Source organism: Aythya marila, assembly GCF_965140915.1.
Source record: "Aythya marila genome assembly, chromosome: 23".
Classification (NCBI taxonomy): Eukaryota; Metazoa; Chordata; class Aves; order Anseriformes; family Anatidae; genus Aythya; species Aythya marila.
The window spans coordinates 7,482,890-7,495,899 of NC_139064.1; the positions used below are offsets into that span (position 1 = coordinate 7,482,890).

Consider the following 13,010-nt stretch of genomic DNA (forward strand, 5'->3'; position numbering starts at 1 on the left):
TCAACAGCATTGAAAAAGTCTCTAATACAGAGAGCTACGCCCCTCCTTAGCTGCCTATCCCTTCTGAAGAGCTTGTAGGCATCCTTTGCAGCACTCCAGTTACAGGAGTGGTCCTACCACGTTTCAGTAGTGGCGACTAGGTCATAGTTTGCCTGCTGCATAATGGCTTCCAGCTCCTCCTGTTTGTTGCCCATGCTGCAGTCATTGGTGTAGATGCACTTGTGTTGCACCGTTGCCTTCACCCTCAACCCTGGGACTGCTCCACCAGGCTTATCTCTGCTGTGTCTCTGTTCCCCCTGTCCCCCTTTACACCTAGTTTAAAGCCCTCTTGATGAGCCCTGTCAGTTCTCAGGCTAGAGTCTGTTTTCCCCTTTGGGACAGGTGGGACCAATCTGGAGCCATGAGGCTAGGTGCTGAGTAAACCTCCCCACGATCAAAAAAAAAAAAAAAAAAAAAAAAAAAATTGCTGTGACAGCACCAGCCTTTCAGCCACGTATTAATCAGCTGGGCCTTCCGTGTCTGCTCCACCACTGAAGGGATTGAAGGAAACACCACCTCCACACCCACTCCATCTGGTAACCACCCCAATCCCCTGAAGTCCCTTTTGATAGCCCTCAGGCTTCTCTCAGCAATTTCATTTCTGCCAGCCTGAATTATTGCTAATGGGTAATAATCAGAGGGGTGAACAAGGTCAGGTCAACAATATCCAAGCTGTTGTTGTTGATGCCAAGGACTATAAGAATGTTTCTCCTTCGTCCCATTTATCGTAACTGGTATGTTAGATTTAAACATGTAAATTTGCTTATATCCAGATGTGGCCTTCAAAAAGTAAGCAAGCTCACATGCTTTTCCTGCTTGAATTAGTGGTGTCAGTTTCTCTGAGTAAGAGTCAGTACATTAATTGATTTGGAGATTTACTTGTTGCCTGTGGTTTATTTAAAGTTGTCAAATGGAGCCAATGACCATATTCTTAATCAAAAAAGAAAGCACATGAATCTGGGCAGTTTTGTCCAGCTGCAGTGAAAAAGTGGGTTTCCTTAAGCATACTTGTATCTCTTGAGCTATGGACCTTATCGTACATGTTCTTCCCTTGTGTAAGCATAGAGAAACAGGTCTTATTTACGTGTCAAAAACTTGAAGTTGATCAAATTCAGCAGACTCAGGTGAGGCAGTAGTTAGAAGATGAATTGGAAAAAAGCTGTTGGTGTGCCTTTCCTCGTGATTTGTAGGCTGAACAGGAATGGGAGTTGCAGTCACATACCTATACACATCTGTGTTCAGGGGACCAGTGGATGCAGATGCTTTGAGAGAGGATTAAATTGCAATTTGATATTAAAACAGCCAACTTGCAAATTAAGCATATTCTAGTTCTCTTAGAGTTCTTCCCTAAGGAGTTTAGGAGTCAGAAATATGGTGAGAGAATTTCTCTTAGGAGAGAGAAATGGTGGGGAGATGATGATGTTTCAAAACATAAGTAAATGACAGCTAACTCCATCTAGTTGTTCTGGTGACTCAAACTGTGGTCTTCTAGTTTGTCACCATTTTCATTCAGTTGTATTACAGAGGCATTTGGGTGCACTGAGGCTTACAATATTCTTAATGTTCAAAGAATTTATGAGAAAAGCATTTAGCACACAAAATCTAAATGGAATACAGATGCATTTGTTCTGGTGCTTGCTCTTCAAATGTGCTATTGAAAGCAGGATAGTTTCTCTTCTTTTTTTTTTCCCCACAATGTAGTTTGTAATTGAATTGACTTGTGACTTAATAACAGGAATTGTGCTATTGTCCTTGAAAGGTTTTGCACTTGCAGAGGGAGATTCAGATCTTGTAACTGACCATGTCATATGAAAGAATTTTTTTTTCTCGTAAGAAGGATGTAGGATCTGGAGCTGTCTTGTGTATGTGGCAGAATTTAGTGGACTTAGGAAGTAAGTTTGATTTTAATTTCAGCCTGAAAAAACACACACACAGACATACACACACACACACACACACAAAAAAAAAAAAAAAAGGAAGAAAAAAACCACCAGGAACATTATTTAAAACATAACTGTGTGTTGGAATTCTACCTTTCAGATGAAATGCCTACCACAAAAAGAACATTAAAGATAAAACAGGAATCTTCAGAAGACACTCAGTAAGTAATTTATGAATGTTTTACCCTGGAATGTATTTCCCTGGGGATATTTTGCAGGAGGGAGGATATTTGAAACTTCTGATTATAATTATAAATACATTGTGCAAGACTATTCATACAGTTGAATCTGCTTTATGCATTATTCCAGTTACCTCAGAGCATCTGAAAAGCTTCACAACTTTGTCCATTCTTGGCTTCATCATACAGCAAATAAGACTCACTGCATGAATGCAAGGACTTAAAAAAGTGGATAAAATACACAACAGAACTGTTAGGGATGTGTGGGCAGGCTGTGGTTATCATGAGATGAGTCCAAACTCTTCAATGTATTTATGATCTGTTTTTTCCATCTGCCTGAACTTGCCTGAATTTTGCCCCTTTGGACATAAGGGAAAAAACTTTTTTATAGAGCAGTCTTTGTCGTAACACTTTTTTCCACTAAACCAATTACAGGATCATAACTTGGATACCTAGGTGTTTACATGTGCAATGGTGCACACTGACTAGATATTTAAAATGGATCAAAAGGAGAATATAGGTGGAGGAAAGAGACTGACATGACACCATCCCTGTAGTAGTGTGTATTGTTGACTTGGCTTGGTGTGAGTAATGCTTGCATGAAAAGTTCACGCATTTTCCTTCCTTGGTGGGAAGGCATGCCAAAGCTCATGATTTTTATTTTTATAACTTTCCAGATCTGACTTGTAACCTTTTGGATTGGTTTAATCTGACAAATACTGGAGCATTTAAAATGTTTTGAGCATGTGAATCTCCATTGCCTTGCCAACAATAACACAGAGTATTTCAAAAAATGACAGGAATTGTGCCGTAATTCTTCAGACCAGGGCTACTTTCTTCCAGCCTCTCATATTTTAATACTCATAGGGTAACTGCAGATCAGAATGTGATGAAGTGAGCTATTTCAAATTGGCTTGCAGGCTCTTTAGGGTGGGAACACATGTGGACCATGGTGTCTTACACCACCAACCCCTTTATAGGGTTGGCTAAAGTATTTCCTATGCTGGAAAGTGAGCTTGTCTATGATGATAATTCATCATTGCTGTACACATCTACATAGTGTCCCTAGCTAGTAATATAACTTTTTTAAATTACTCAGTTACAGTAAAATAAATAAATAAATAAATAGGAAGATTTTTTAAAGTGACCTTTGTAATGGCTTAGCTTTATCAAATTCTTCTCTTCAGATTAATTTTCCAGGATTAGCCTGTACCTGATGGTCACTTTTGTTTTCCTTAATGTGGATCAAATTCCAGTTAGCAACTGGAGGAAAAATATATATTTTTTTCACTCTAATCATTATTGTCACCTCTTAGAACAGTCCTAAGAAGCTCCTCATGGTTAATTTCACCTTCAGGATGTGCCTTAGGGAGTTGCATTGAAAATAAACCTGAATGTTTTGAGGTCAAGGCTCAGAGGAGCATGTGGTGTATTCATACTGTCTGATCTTCTCTTCCAGAGTTCTGTTGTGTAGTTGCATGGCTGGATCAGACTGTCCAGAGCTGGGGTTTTATTTTCTCCTCCCAAGGTCTCTAAAATTCATGTGTGTCTCTGAACTCTTGGGCATTTTGTGAAGCATGCAGGTGATAAGCCAATATTACGTGCTCAGTGGAAGCACAGAGCATTTTCCAACACAGTGAATTGCTGAAAGTGGCTTTTTTTCCTTGCCCCTCTGAGAAGCAAGGAAATCAGACTCAGATCAAACTGACTCAGGTTGTCTTTCAAAGATGTAAAGAAACCTGAAAAATATGCTGTTTCACTACATCGAGCAATGAAAAGCAAAGAAGTCAATAAGCACTCTTCATGTCTTCTGCACTGTCAGGGATGTGAAGTAGAAGGTGTTACAGAATCGCAGAATACCCTAAGTTGGAAGGGACCCATAAGGGTCGCTGAGTCCAACTCCTGGGTTCACACAGGACAACCCAAACATCAATCCATGTGTCTGAGAGTGTTGTCCAACCGCCTCTTAAACAAAGGCTCAATTCTGTGACCACATCCCTGGGGAGCCTGTTTCAGGGCCCAGTCACCTTTCGGTGCAGAACCTTTCCCTAACCCCCAGCCTGACCCTCCCCTGTCCCAGCTCCATGCCATTCCTTTGGGTCCTGTCGCTGTCCCCAGAGAGCAGAGCTCAGCGCCTGCCCCTCTGCTCCCCTCGTGAGGGAGCTGCAGGTCGCCATGAGGCCTCCCCTCAGCCTGCTCTGCTCTGGGCTAAACAAACCAAGGGACCTCAGCCACTCCTCACACGTCTTCCCCTCCAGACCCTTCTCCATCTTTTTAGCCCTCCTTTGGGCCCTCTCTAGTAGTTTTATGTCCTTTTCATACTGTGGTGCCCAAACCTGCACACAGTGCCTGAGGTGAGGCCTCATGAGGCAGAGCGCAGATGTACAGTCCCTTCCCTTAGCGCCAGCTAGTAGCGCCATGCCTGAGGCACCCCAGGGTGCAGTTGGCCCTTTTGGTGTCCAGAGCACTGTGTTGATCTATCTTCGCCTTGCTGTCAACCAGAACCCCCAGATCCCTTTCTGCAGCTGCTTTCCAGCCTCTTGTCCCCAGTGCTGTACATACAGCCAGGGTTGTCCCCTCCCAGGTAAAGAATCTGGCATTCGTTCTTGCTAAACTTTGTCTGGTTGGTCAGTGTGGCCCAGCAGTGTCAAATGCAGATTTTCAAGGTAGGGGTTTGAAAAGCGAAAGATTGCTGCATGCTGGTGTGCCAGACTTTACTTTGTCCAGTTTAGCACCTCAGCAGTTGTCTTGGAAATCAGTTAAGGAAATGAACATTCAGATTGGAGTGATTACAAGCAGTCTTGAGAAGCCTGACAGATACTATAGATAAGCTGGGTATTTATTAACTTTAAATTAAAAGGACCTGGTTATGCGCCAACAAACTTAGTACCTTAGTACCTTGTATCTCCAAGCAAGCTGCACAGCCTGTTAGCATTGACAGCACTGCACCTCTTGACTTCAGATAGAAAACAACTGCCCTTCAAAACAACTACTCTGTCAGGTGGCCCATGTTGGCCATGCTGTTGCATTCACTCGGCATGCTACTGTCTCCCAGTAAACTGTTTTGAAAATTGAAATGCTACTTAAGACGCTGTTCTACTATTTTAAATTTGAGGAGTATTTTTTTTCACTGCAGGCTTTTTGAAGATGAAATAGAAAAAGCCTGCAGAGTTAGATCCTTCACTGAAACTAGCTGTTTCAGTTTTTTTGAAGTCTGCTTTTGTTTAGAAACAGTGCCTGAGAACAAATTTGCACTAAGTCTTGAGACTTTCCTCATTTGAATTGCAAAAGCTTCTGAGGAGATGGAAGTGCAGATGACCAGTCTGAGCCAGGTGCTGATGGTCGTAGTACGCAATGTGGTAAAATGCAGCTCTAGGGCACCTTCTGCAGATGAAAAATGACATGGCCCTGTGTGTCACAGGGCTGAACCAGGATAAACTCTTTACTTGCCCAGATTTTCTTTCCTTGCTCTAAAGAGAGAGAGAAATAACAGTTTGGCTTCTACCTACTGTGCCATGTTAGGTGTTTCTGTCTTCCAGCAACCAGCAGAAAGACAAGAAGCACTCTCAGCTCTGTGTTCTGGCAGAGCAGCACCTGTGCTTGAGCTACATCACATTAATTTAGCTATTACCTAGCAGGACAGAGCTGTGGTGTAAGTGATTGCAAAACTACAGCTAAGGGGTTTATTCCCAGTTACCACTCAACTGCCCCCCTACCCAGTGAGTCATCCCCCCGCCCAAATTTTTCATGCTTGTGAAAAGAGGGGTTGTCTTCACAGAGTTAGCTGTGCCTTAAGCTCTTGGCTCTGGAGAACAGGGGAGCACAGCTACAGAACTGCATGCTTCCCAGTTCCTGGGCTTGGCCCCATGTGTAGTCATGACTGTAGCATGATTTGGAGGTACTAGGTACCATTTTTCATCAGCCAGTATTTTGGTCAAGGTGCAGAGTGCCCTTATACCTGGAGGTGCTGTGTGGAGACTGGGAAAGCGAAGCTCAGCAGCGGGACTGCTGCTGAGCTGTTGAATCCTGGTGTAAGTGGGAAGAGGAGATGCTAAAATGAAAATGAGAGCGTTTTTAACATTTCTTTTTCCATACTGTTTCCTCTGTGCTCAAACTGAAAGATTCCCTCCATGGGAAGCCTGTATTTTATCTGATAAGTGAGGTGCTGCTGGAGACTGTCTCTAGTGAAATTATTCTTGTTCCCAGCAGTAGTTGGATGAGTGACTAATTTTTTTTTTTTCACCAGAGTTTCAGCTCTTTTTTATGCTGAACTAAGCTTAGCAATAGTATTTATGGTGTAATTAGTAAAGGTGGCTTTTTTTTTTTTTTGTTCCTAGCTTTATTCCTTCACTGTTGTATGAAAATCTACCCACACTGTGTTCTCATGTATCTGGGTTTGGATGGAACCGTTTCCTTAAACTGAGTTTGGCTGTCTCTCTTCTGTCTCTCTGTAATGTAATGAATGTGTAACACTGGTAAAACAGGCTGCTGTTGCACAGCCCTGCACTGAGCCAGCTGTTTACTATGTCACCTTGTGTGTCTTGTCCCCAGAGGATGAACTTACACTTCCAAAAGTCTAAAGTGCAAGTCTGAGATGACATCTTCCAAGCGTAGTGACACTGCTGCTCAGCATCTGAAGAAGCATCAGGAAAGCTGTAGAGAAAGTTCTTTCCACTTTTATCTATTGAAAAAGTTCAGGCTTGTATGCTGTAGTGTCTGTAAATGTAAATGTATTTGGAGTAAATACTCATGCGCTTTTCTTGTATAGTGTTTCTGTCCTTGCCTTCTCTTCTGCTGCTAATCTGGGGAAAGTGGAAGTGACTTCTAAGAAGTAATTTAAGAAATAAGAGTTTGTTGACAATGCAACAGGTGTTTTTAACAACCCTTGGCTCTTATCCTGTGCTTTCCAAGCACGTTCCCTCCTTAGTGCTCTATGAACTCTGTTATGTGTTGATCACAGTAGTGATGCACTTACCAAAATGCCTTTTAAGGTCTATCCAGGCATTCTTCTGCTTGGCTGGCAAGATTGCTGCTGCTAGAAAGCTGAAATACACTGCATGCTAGTCGGATAAAGCCCTAGCTCTCACTGGGTGGAGTGAGTGATTTCTGCCTCGGCTGCTCAGACTTGATGTGTTGGGCTTGGGCTTGTGTGAAGCTTGCAGAGCCAGTGGTCACCTAATATGTGTAATGTTGTTCAGCAGGGAGCATAACACTCCTGAGACCAGGTTGACTTCAGTCTGCCAAGGAAGAAATGGATAGCTTACAGTAAACCCAGCAGTTGGAGAGCTTTCCCAAAATCATGTGTTGCATTTGGGAAAATTCGGTGTGTCAGTTTGTGTTCCTTTATATTAAACTTGACTGTAGAGTTGAACGACCTGCCTGGAAAACTGAAGTCAGTCTCCAGCAGTCCTCTGAGTAAAATAGATAAATTTTGGGATGCTGTTGCCTCTTAATTTATGTCTCTGTAAAGTAAGCTGGAGCATACTAGGCTTGATTTGGATGTGCAGCACCTAGGAAAAAAAAGCTTTTTGAGCTGAGGAGCTGTGAAGTTGATTGAACGATTGAACCCCTCTTGCACTGTGGAAAGGCTCTGTAGCTCCCAACCTTTTTTTTCCTTTGAACCATTAGATCAATGTAATGCAAAAATGGAAAGAGAGACCTTTATATCCTGCCTGTGTTCCATGTAGAGATTTTTTGGGCAGAAAAGTAACTGTGAGAATCCCAGCCTCGTGTCTGTCCCGTGCAGTTTGTGGGGTGTTGTCTGCTATTGCTTAAGGAGTTGTTTCATAACCAGTTAATACTTCTGACCTTACTGTCTCACCAGTCTTGTGCCCTAACTCTATAGGGAGCTGTTACAGAAGGCTGATTTTAAGGAATTAAAGCAGTCTTTGTGAACGTAGCGAACACAAGTTGCTTCAGGTAAAAAGAAAAAGCTTTGGCAGCTCCTCACGTACTCTAAGCTCGTGCAGCTCTGCTGCCTTTGGTGTTTGTCCATGATGAATCCACGGAAGTGGGTGGTACGAGCCCATAAGAAGAAGGGAGTTCATGTTCACCCTGCAGAAGAAAGCTCTGTCACCCAGTGCAAGGAAGAAGGTGCATGTTGTTCTAGTGGGAAGTCGAGGGAGATAATGTATCCAGTAGCTTCAGCGCCTGATCCTCTCTGGGATGTGGTGACACCCATATGATTGCAGTGCAGATTTACAGATGTAGTATAACAAGATATAGTATAACAGATAGGTGAGGAGAGTTGAGTGGAGCTAGCTTTCAAATCACTTTGGTTGGACCAAGATGTTTCTCAGTTACCAACAGTGTTGTGCTATCTTCCTATGACTTGGATTGTAGGGCAAGAATTCTTAAAATCAATAGTTCTCTCTACTAATTATGCTTGAAGTGTCTCATTCTTCCTGAATGAAGATGTTCAGCTTACTTCAGATGTATGCAAATGCTCCTGCCTGAATGCTTAGCAATGCGTGAATCCCTACAGTGAAACTTACTTTGACACTGGTGTTGTTATTAGCAGCCAAAAGAAATCTTTGGAAATGCAAGAGTTTCTTTATTTGATCTCTGGAAGGATTTCAGATGCGCATCATGGTGCAGCTTAATGCTTCACTTGTGTCCTGATCCAGCAGCAAGCTGTGGAGTAGGGAATCTTTGCTTGCATCTTCTGCTCTGCAGAGGTGCACTTGTCATGGGTGGATTTGGGTTGTGGTTTGTGGCCTGGGTGAGTTCTCCATGTCCCAAGAGCCCTGTTTCTTGCCTAGTGCTGGCAGCAAGCCTTTGGATCTCCTTGGCTTGTTTTGTGTTTTCACAATTGCAACCTGTTGTTCACTGATATAATTTCAGGGTAGTGACTTAGATAGAAGCATGTGAGTGTCGGTAACGAATTAGGGAAGCAGCTTCAGTTGTCTTTGATGGACTGAGTGCTGATGTTGCCCACAAGCTATGCATGCACATAGTATTTTTCCAAATAAGCAAGAACAGGATGTCTGTGTGCAGTTAGTTGAAACGAGAGCCTTAAGTAAGAGGAAAAGAGGGGAATTGCTCTGGAAAAGTCAGCCCTGGTCTTCACTGTAGTTGCTCACTGTGCTTGCAAACTTTTTTTTTTATTTGGGAAGCTGAAACAAAATCCATTTCCATTTTTGGAATTATGGAAGCATGGAGGTGAAAACAGACAACACTTTTGCTTCAAGAAGAAAGGCAAGTTCTGTTTTTGTTTTTGTTTTTTTTTTTTTGAGCAAGGTGCAGGCAAATGCACTTAAACTTCTGTGAGGAAACAGCAGGACAAGCTGAAGCAAAGTATTTCAGGGCTGTACACACATCTGTGAAAAAAAAGAAAAGAGTTCACATTAATTTAGTAGTACCAGAGAAATGTTTGCTTGCAGTTGCTTTTAAGCAATACAGGTACATTTCTACAGTGTGGTTCTGGGTGCGGTGGTAGCAATAAGAGCACAAATCTTTCTCTGAACCTGTACTTGGAGATCTCTTAGCAGGGCAGCTCATGTTTTCTTCTCCGGGTTATTTCCAGCTGAAAGTGCAGTTTGCTAGAGAGTTTGGATGGAGTTCAGTTTCTTGTTTGAGAGTTTTTTTTTTTTCTTTTTTGATGAGGTTAATTTAAAGACAACAGTGTGGTGTTGTAGTCTGGAAATTCATGTAGTGACATAGGATGTATACAGTAATTAAATACCCACAGCTGAAAAAGCAGTCTAGCAAATGTGCAGTGTGGTGATTCTTCAGCTGCTCAGCATGTGAATTTTTGCAATTGTCTTTTCAGCCTTGACACTGCCCAATTCATAAAGATTCTGTAAAGCAGTGCTGAGGTCAAGCCTTCTCCATGCAGACAGCAGCAGCCCTGCTCGCACCTTCTCTGCTGTGCCTTGTGCCGAGCAGCAGATCAGCATTTTCTGAAAGCTGGTGTGTTGGCTGGGGTGGTTTAGCAGCTCTGATCTTAGCAGAACGGTTACTGACAGCTTACCCTTCTGTTCATTTTTCCAGGAAGCGCGACGTGATGCAGAACATTATGCAAATCCTGGAGTCTGTCCAGTTGAAGTGGGAGCTGTTTCAGAGCTGGACAGACTTCTCCAGGCTACATCTCTCTAATAAACTGGCCATTTTTGGCATCGGTTACAACACACGCTGGAAGGAGGATATTCGCTACCACTACGCAGAGATCAGCTCGCAGGTGCCCCTTGGCAAACGGCTCCGGGAGTATTTCAACTCGGAGAAGCCAGAGGGCAGGGTTATCATGACCAGAGTACAGAAAATGAACTGGAAAAATGTTTACTACAAATTCCTAGAGATCACTATTAGTGAAGCAAGGTGCCTCGAGCTGCACATGGAGATTGACTGGATACCCATTGCTCACTCCAAGCCAACGGGAGGAAATATTGTTCAGTATTTATTACCAGGAGGCATCCCCAAAAGCCCGGGCTTGTATGCCATTGGGTATGAAGAGTGTCATGAGAAGCCCCACTCGCCTCTCATGGAACACCGAGGCACCGATCCTGGCAATGAGACTCAAGGGGAGCTGGAAGTGCCATCACCGCAGGCATCTCTCCGGGTGGAGATGGAGTCTGCCCGTATTATCTACTGTTACCTTGGTATTGCTGAGGTCAGAACTCTCCAGCAGTGCCTGTTTTTACATTTTCAGGCAAACACCAAAACCTTCAGCAAAGAGTGGGTTGGGATCAATGCGTTTTTATCTCAGAACTGCATTGTAGAGCCCGGTGTCTCACCAAAATCCATCTACATCAAATTTGTGGAAGTGGAGAGGGATTTTCTTTCTGCTGGCTCTTTGGTAGAGTGCCTGGAAAAAGCCATTGGATACCCCTTAAAATTTAACAACTGAATCTCGTCCTTCATAAGGATTAGGGCTTCTGCCTGTTTCCATCTCACTACTGGACGTTTTCAGATCCTGTCTGTTCACAGCTGGGCAAGTAAGACTTTCCACTTGAAATGCGTTTCAGAGGGAAAGATGCTTGCGGGCGGTTTCAAAGAGCTCGCCCCAGGCCTGTGGGACAGCCGTCGACCAGCCAGCTCTGCACCGAGCAGTGCTGCGATGAGAGCCCTGTACATGAAATGACTGTAGGTACATTCCACATCGGACTGAGCGTATGCTTGGCGTTTCATACAAAAAGCTGTTTTTCCACTATGTCTCATTTTTACACATCCGTCTCTAAGTGTTATTACAGATCTGAATAAATAAGCAATAGATAATGGCAAGTTAAACCTTGAATCACATTAAATGAGACTGTTTTTCAAAGCCACCCTAGATACTATTGTATATAATTTAGAATTTCACATTTTTTCACCCATCAAGTGTTCTATCCAAACAGTGTTGCCTGCAAAGACTTTCGTTTCTGTGATGTATTCCACTTTACTAGTAGTGTTGCCATATCTGCTTTTATTTTATTTTTATTTTATTTTATTTTTAACATTAAAATAATTCCTGGGCTTTTTTTTTTTTTTTTTGATTTCTATTTAGCCTCTGTGAGAATAACCTGGCAGCTGGGAAACGTTTTGTCAAACCATGCTTATGGATACAATCAAAGCTGTGAGAACTGGGGTGGGGGGAAAGGGGTGGGTGGGTCGGGGGGGCCGGGAGGAAGCATTTAAAGCCTTTTCAGAAGTGTTACTATATAAGCCCCATTACTTTGCTGGCTGGTGCTGGCATTTTGTTTTTTCTAAAGCTCATTGATCAGTGACGTTGTGACATACAATGAATGTGTCAGTCCTAATAAAATCAAGCAAATGCGCACGGACTCCTAGAGCTGTCTTTCTCCTCGTGGGGTTGGATCCATCTGCAGGGACACAGCTTTCCTGCCGGGGCTCTGAGCAGCACCCTGGAAATTTCCACTGGGGTTTTGTTCCAGAGGTCATCCCTGTGAGAGCCTTTCAGTTTTGGTTGTATTGTGTCCAGGGTCAGCAGCTATGGAGGATGGTGAGTGTGGCTGTGCTTGTTTTGTTACCAGCATGGGTGCCTGAGCATCCCTCTTGCCAGGCTTGGACAGAAGGTTTGGGGAGAGGAGGGAGTGGAAGTGGCTTTATAGCCCTGGTTGGTGGCTGTGCCTCAAGGGATGTGGGACAGCAGTGTGTCCCTTGGTGGAGCTGAGTTTCCTCCTTTGCCTTCAGCTTCTGCCTTCTGACCCCCCTCCCCCCCAGCTCTGGACATGTCTTCAGCTTGGGAACACCATCTGTGGAGTTGCAGCAGGGAAGATGAACAGCATTTGGAAGTGCTCTGTGTCCCTTGGCACTGCTTCCCAGCCCCATCTAACCCCCACCATTTAGGAAACATGAGACGCCTTTGCCCCCATCGTTTTCCTCACACTTGATGTGGCTCTGCATGGGGAGGCTCCTCCTCACTGCTGCATGGCAGCATTTGAGACTCCTCTGTGTTCAGTGGTGACTTTCCCTGACAATTTGGGACTGGAACAAGCAAGTTAAGGTCAGAAAAGCTGCAAATGCAGCTGGGCACTGAGCATGGGGCTGGAGAAATGGGTGGAAATGGGGCTCTTCCACTTGGGATCCTCTGGTAGTGGGGATGGGTTGTGTGGGTTTAAGGCTTCTCAGGCTGTCTGGTGTGTGGCCTTACCTAGCAGAGAGACTTTTTGTTTCTCCTGAAGCGTTGAGCGATGAAAGTGTGTGGGGAGGCTTTTTGGGGAGAAATAAGGGTTCTACCACCTGTTAGGGCCAGGATTAGCTGCAAAGCCTCTCCTGGTGCTGTTCCCAGCAGAGGGCATCTGGTGGCCGGGATCGCTGGTGTGCAGCCCCCGTCCTGCCCCTTCCCTGCTCTTCCCGCTTCTCTTGCCAAGATCTGTTCCAGCCCGGGATGGATCCCCCAGTGGTCCCCAGGGCT

The 13,010-nt window shown here is 44.0% G+C and overlaps 1 protein-coding gene across 8 annotated transcripts in view; it reads left to right on the plus strand.

Annotated features, from left to right (window-relative positions):
• MSANTD2 (Myb/SANT DNA binding domain containing 2) overlaps positions 1–11,886 on the plus strand; it is a 29,080-nt gene extending 17,194 nt beyond the window's left edge. For 3 of the 8 annotated variants that reach the window (XM_082778001.1, XM_082778002.1, XM_082778004.1), the window contains 2 exons: positions 2,080–2,140; positions 10,151–11,883. In XM_082778001.1, coding sequence (XP_082634127.1) covers positions 2,080–2,140; positions 10,151–11,003 — 914 coding nt within the window. In that variant the 3' untranslated portion in view covers positions 11,004–11,883. Of the gene's footprint in view, positions 1–2,079; positions 2,141–10,150 lie in introns of all 8 variants that reach the window. The other 5 variants (XM_082777995.1, XM_082777999.1, XM_082778000.1 and 2 more) reach the window with 4 other exon arrangements.
• The last annotated feature ends 1,124 nt before the right edge of the window (positions 11,887–13,010 follow it).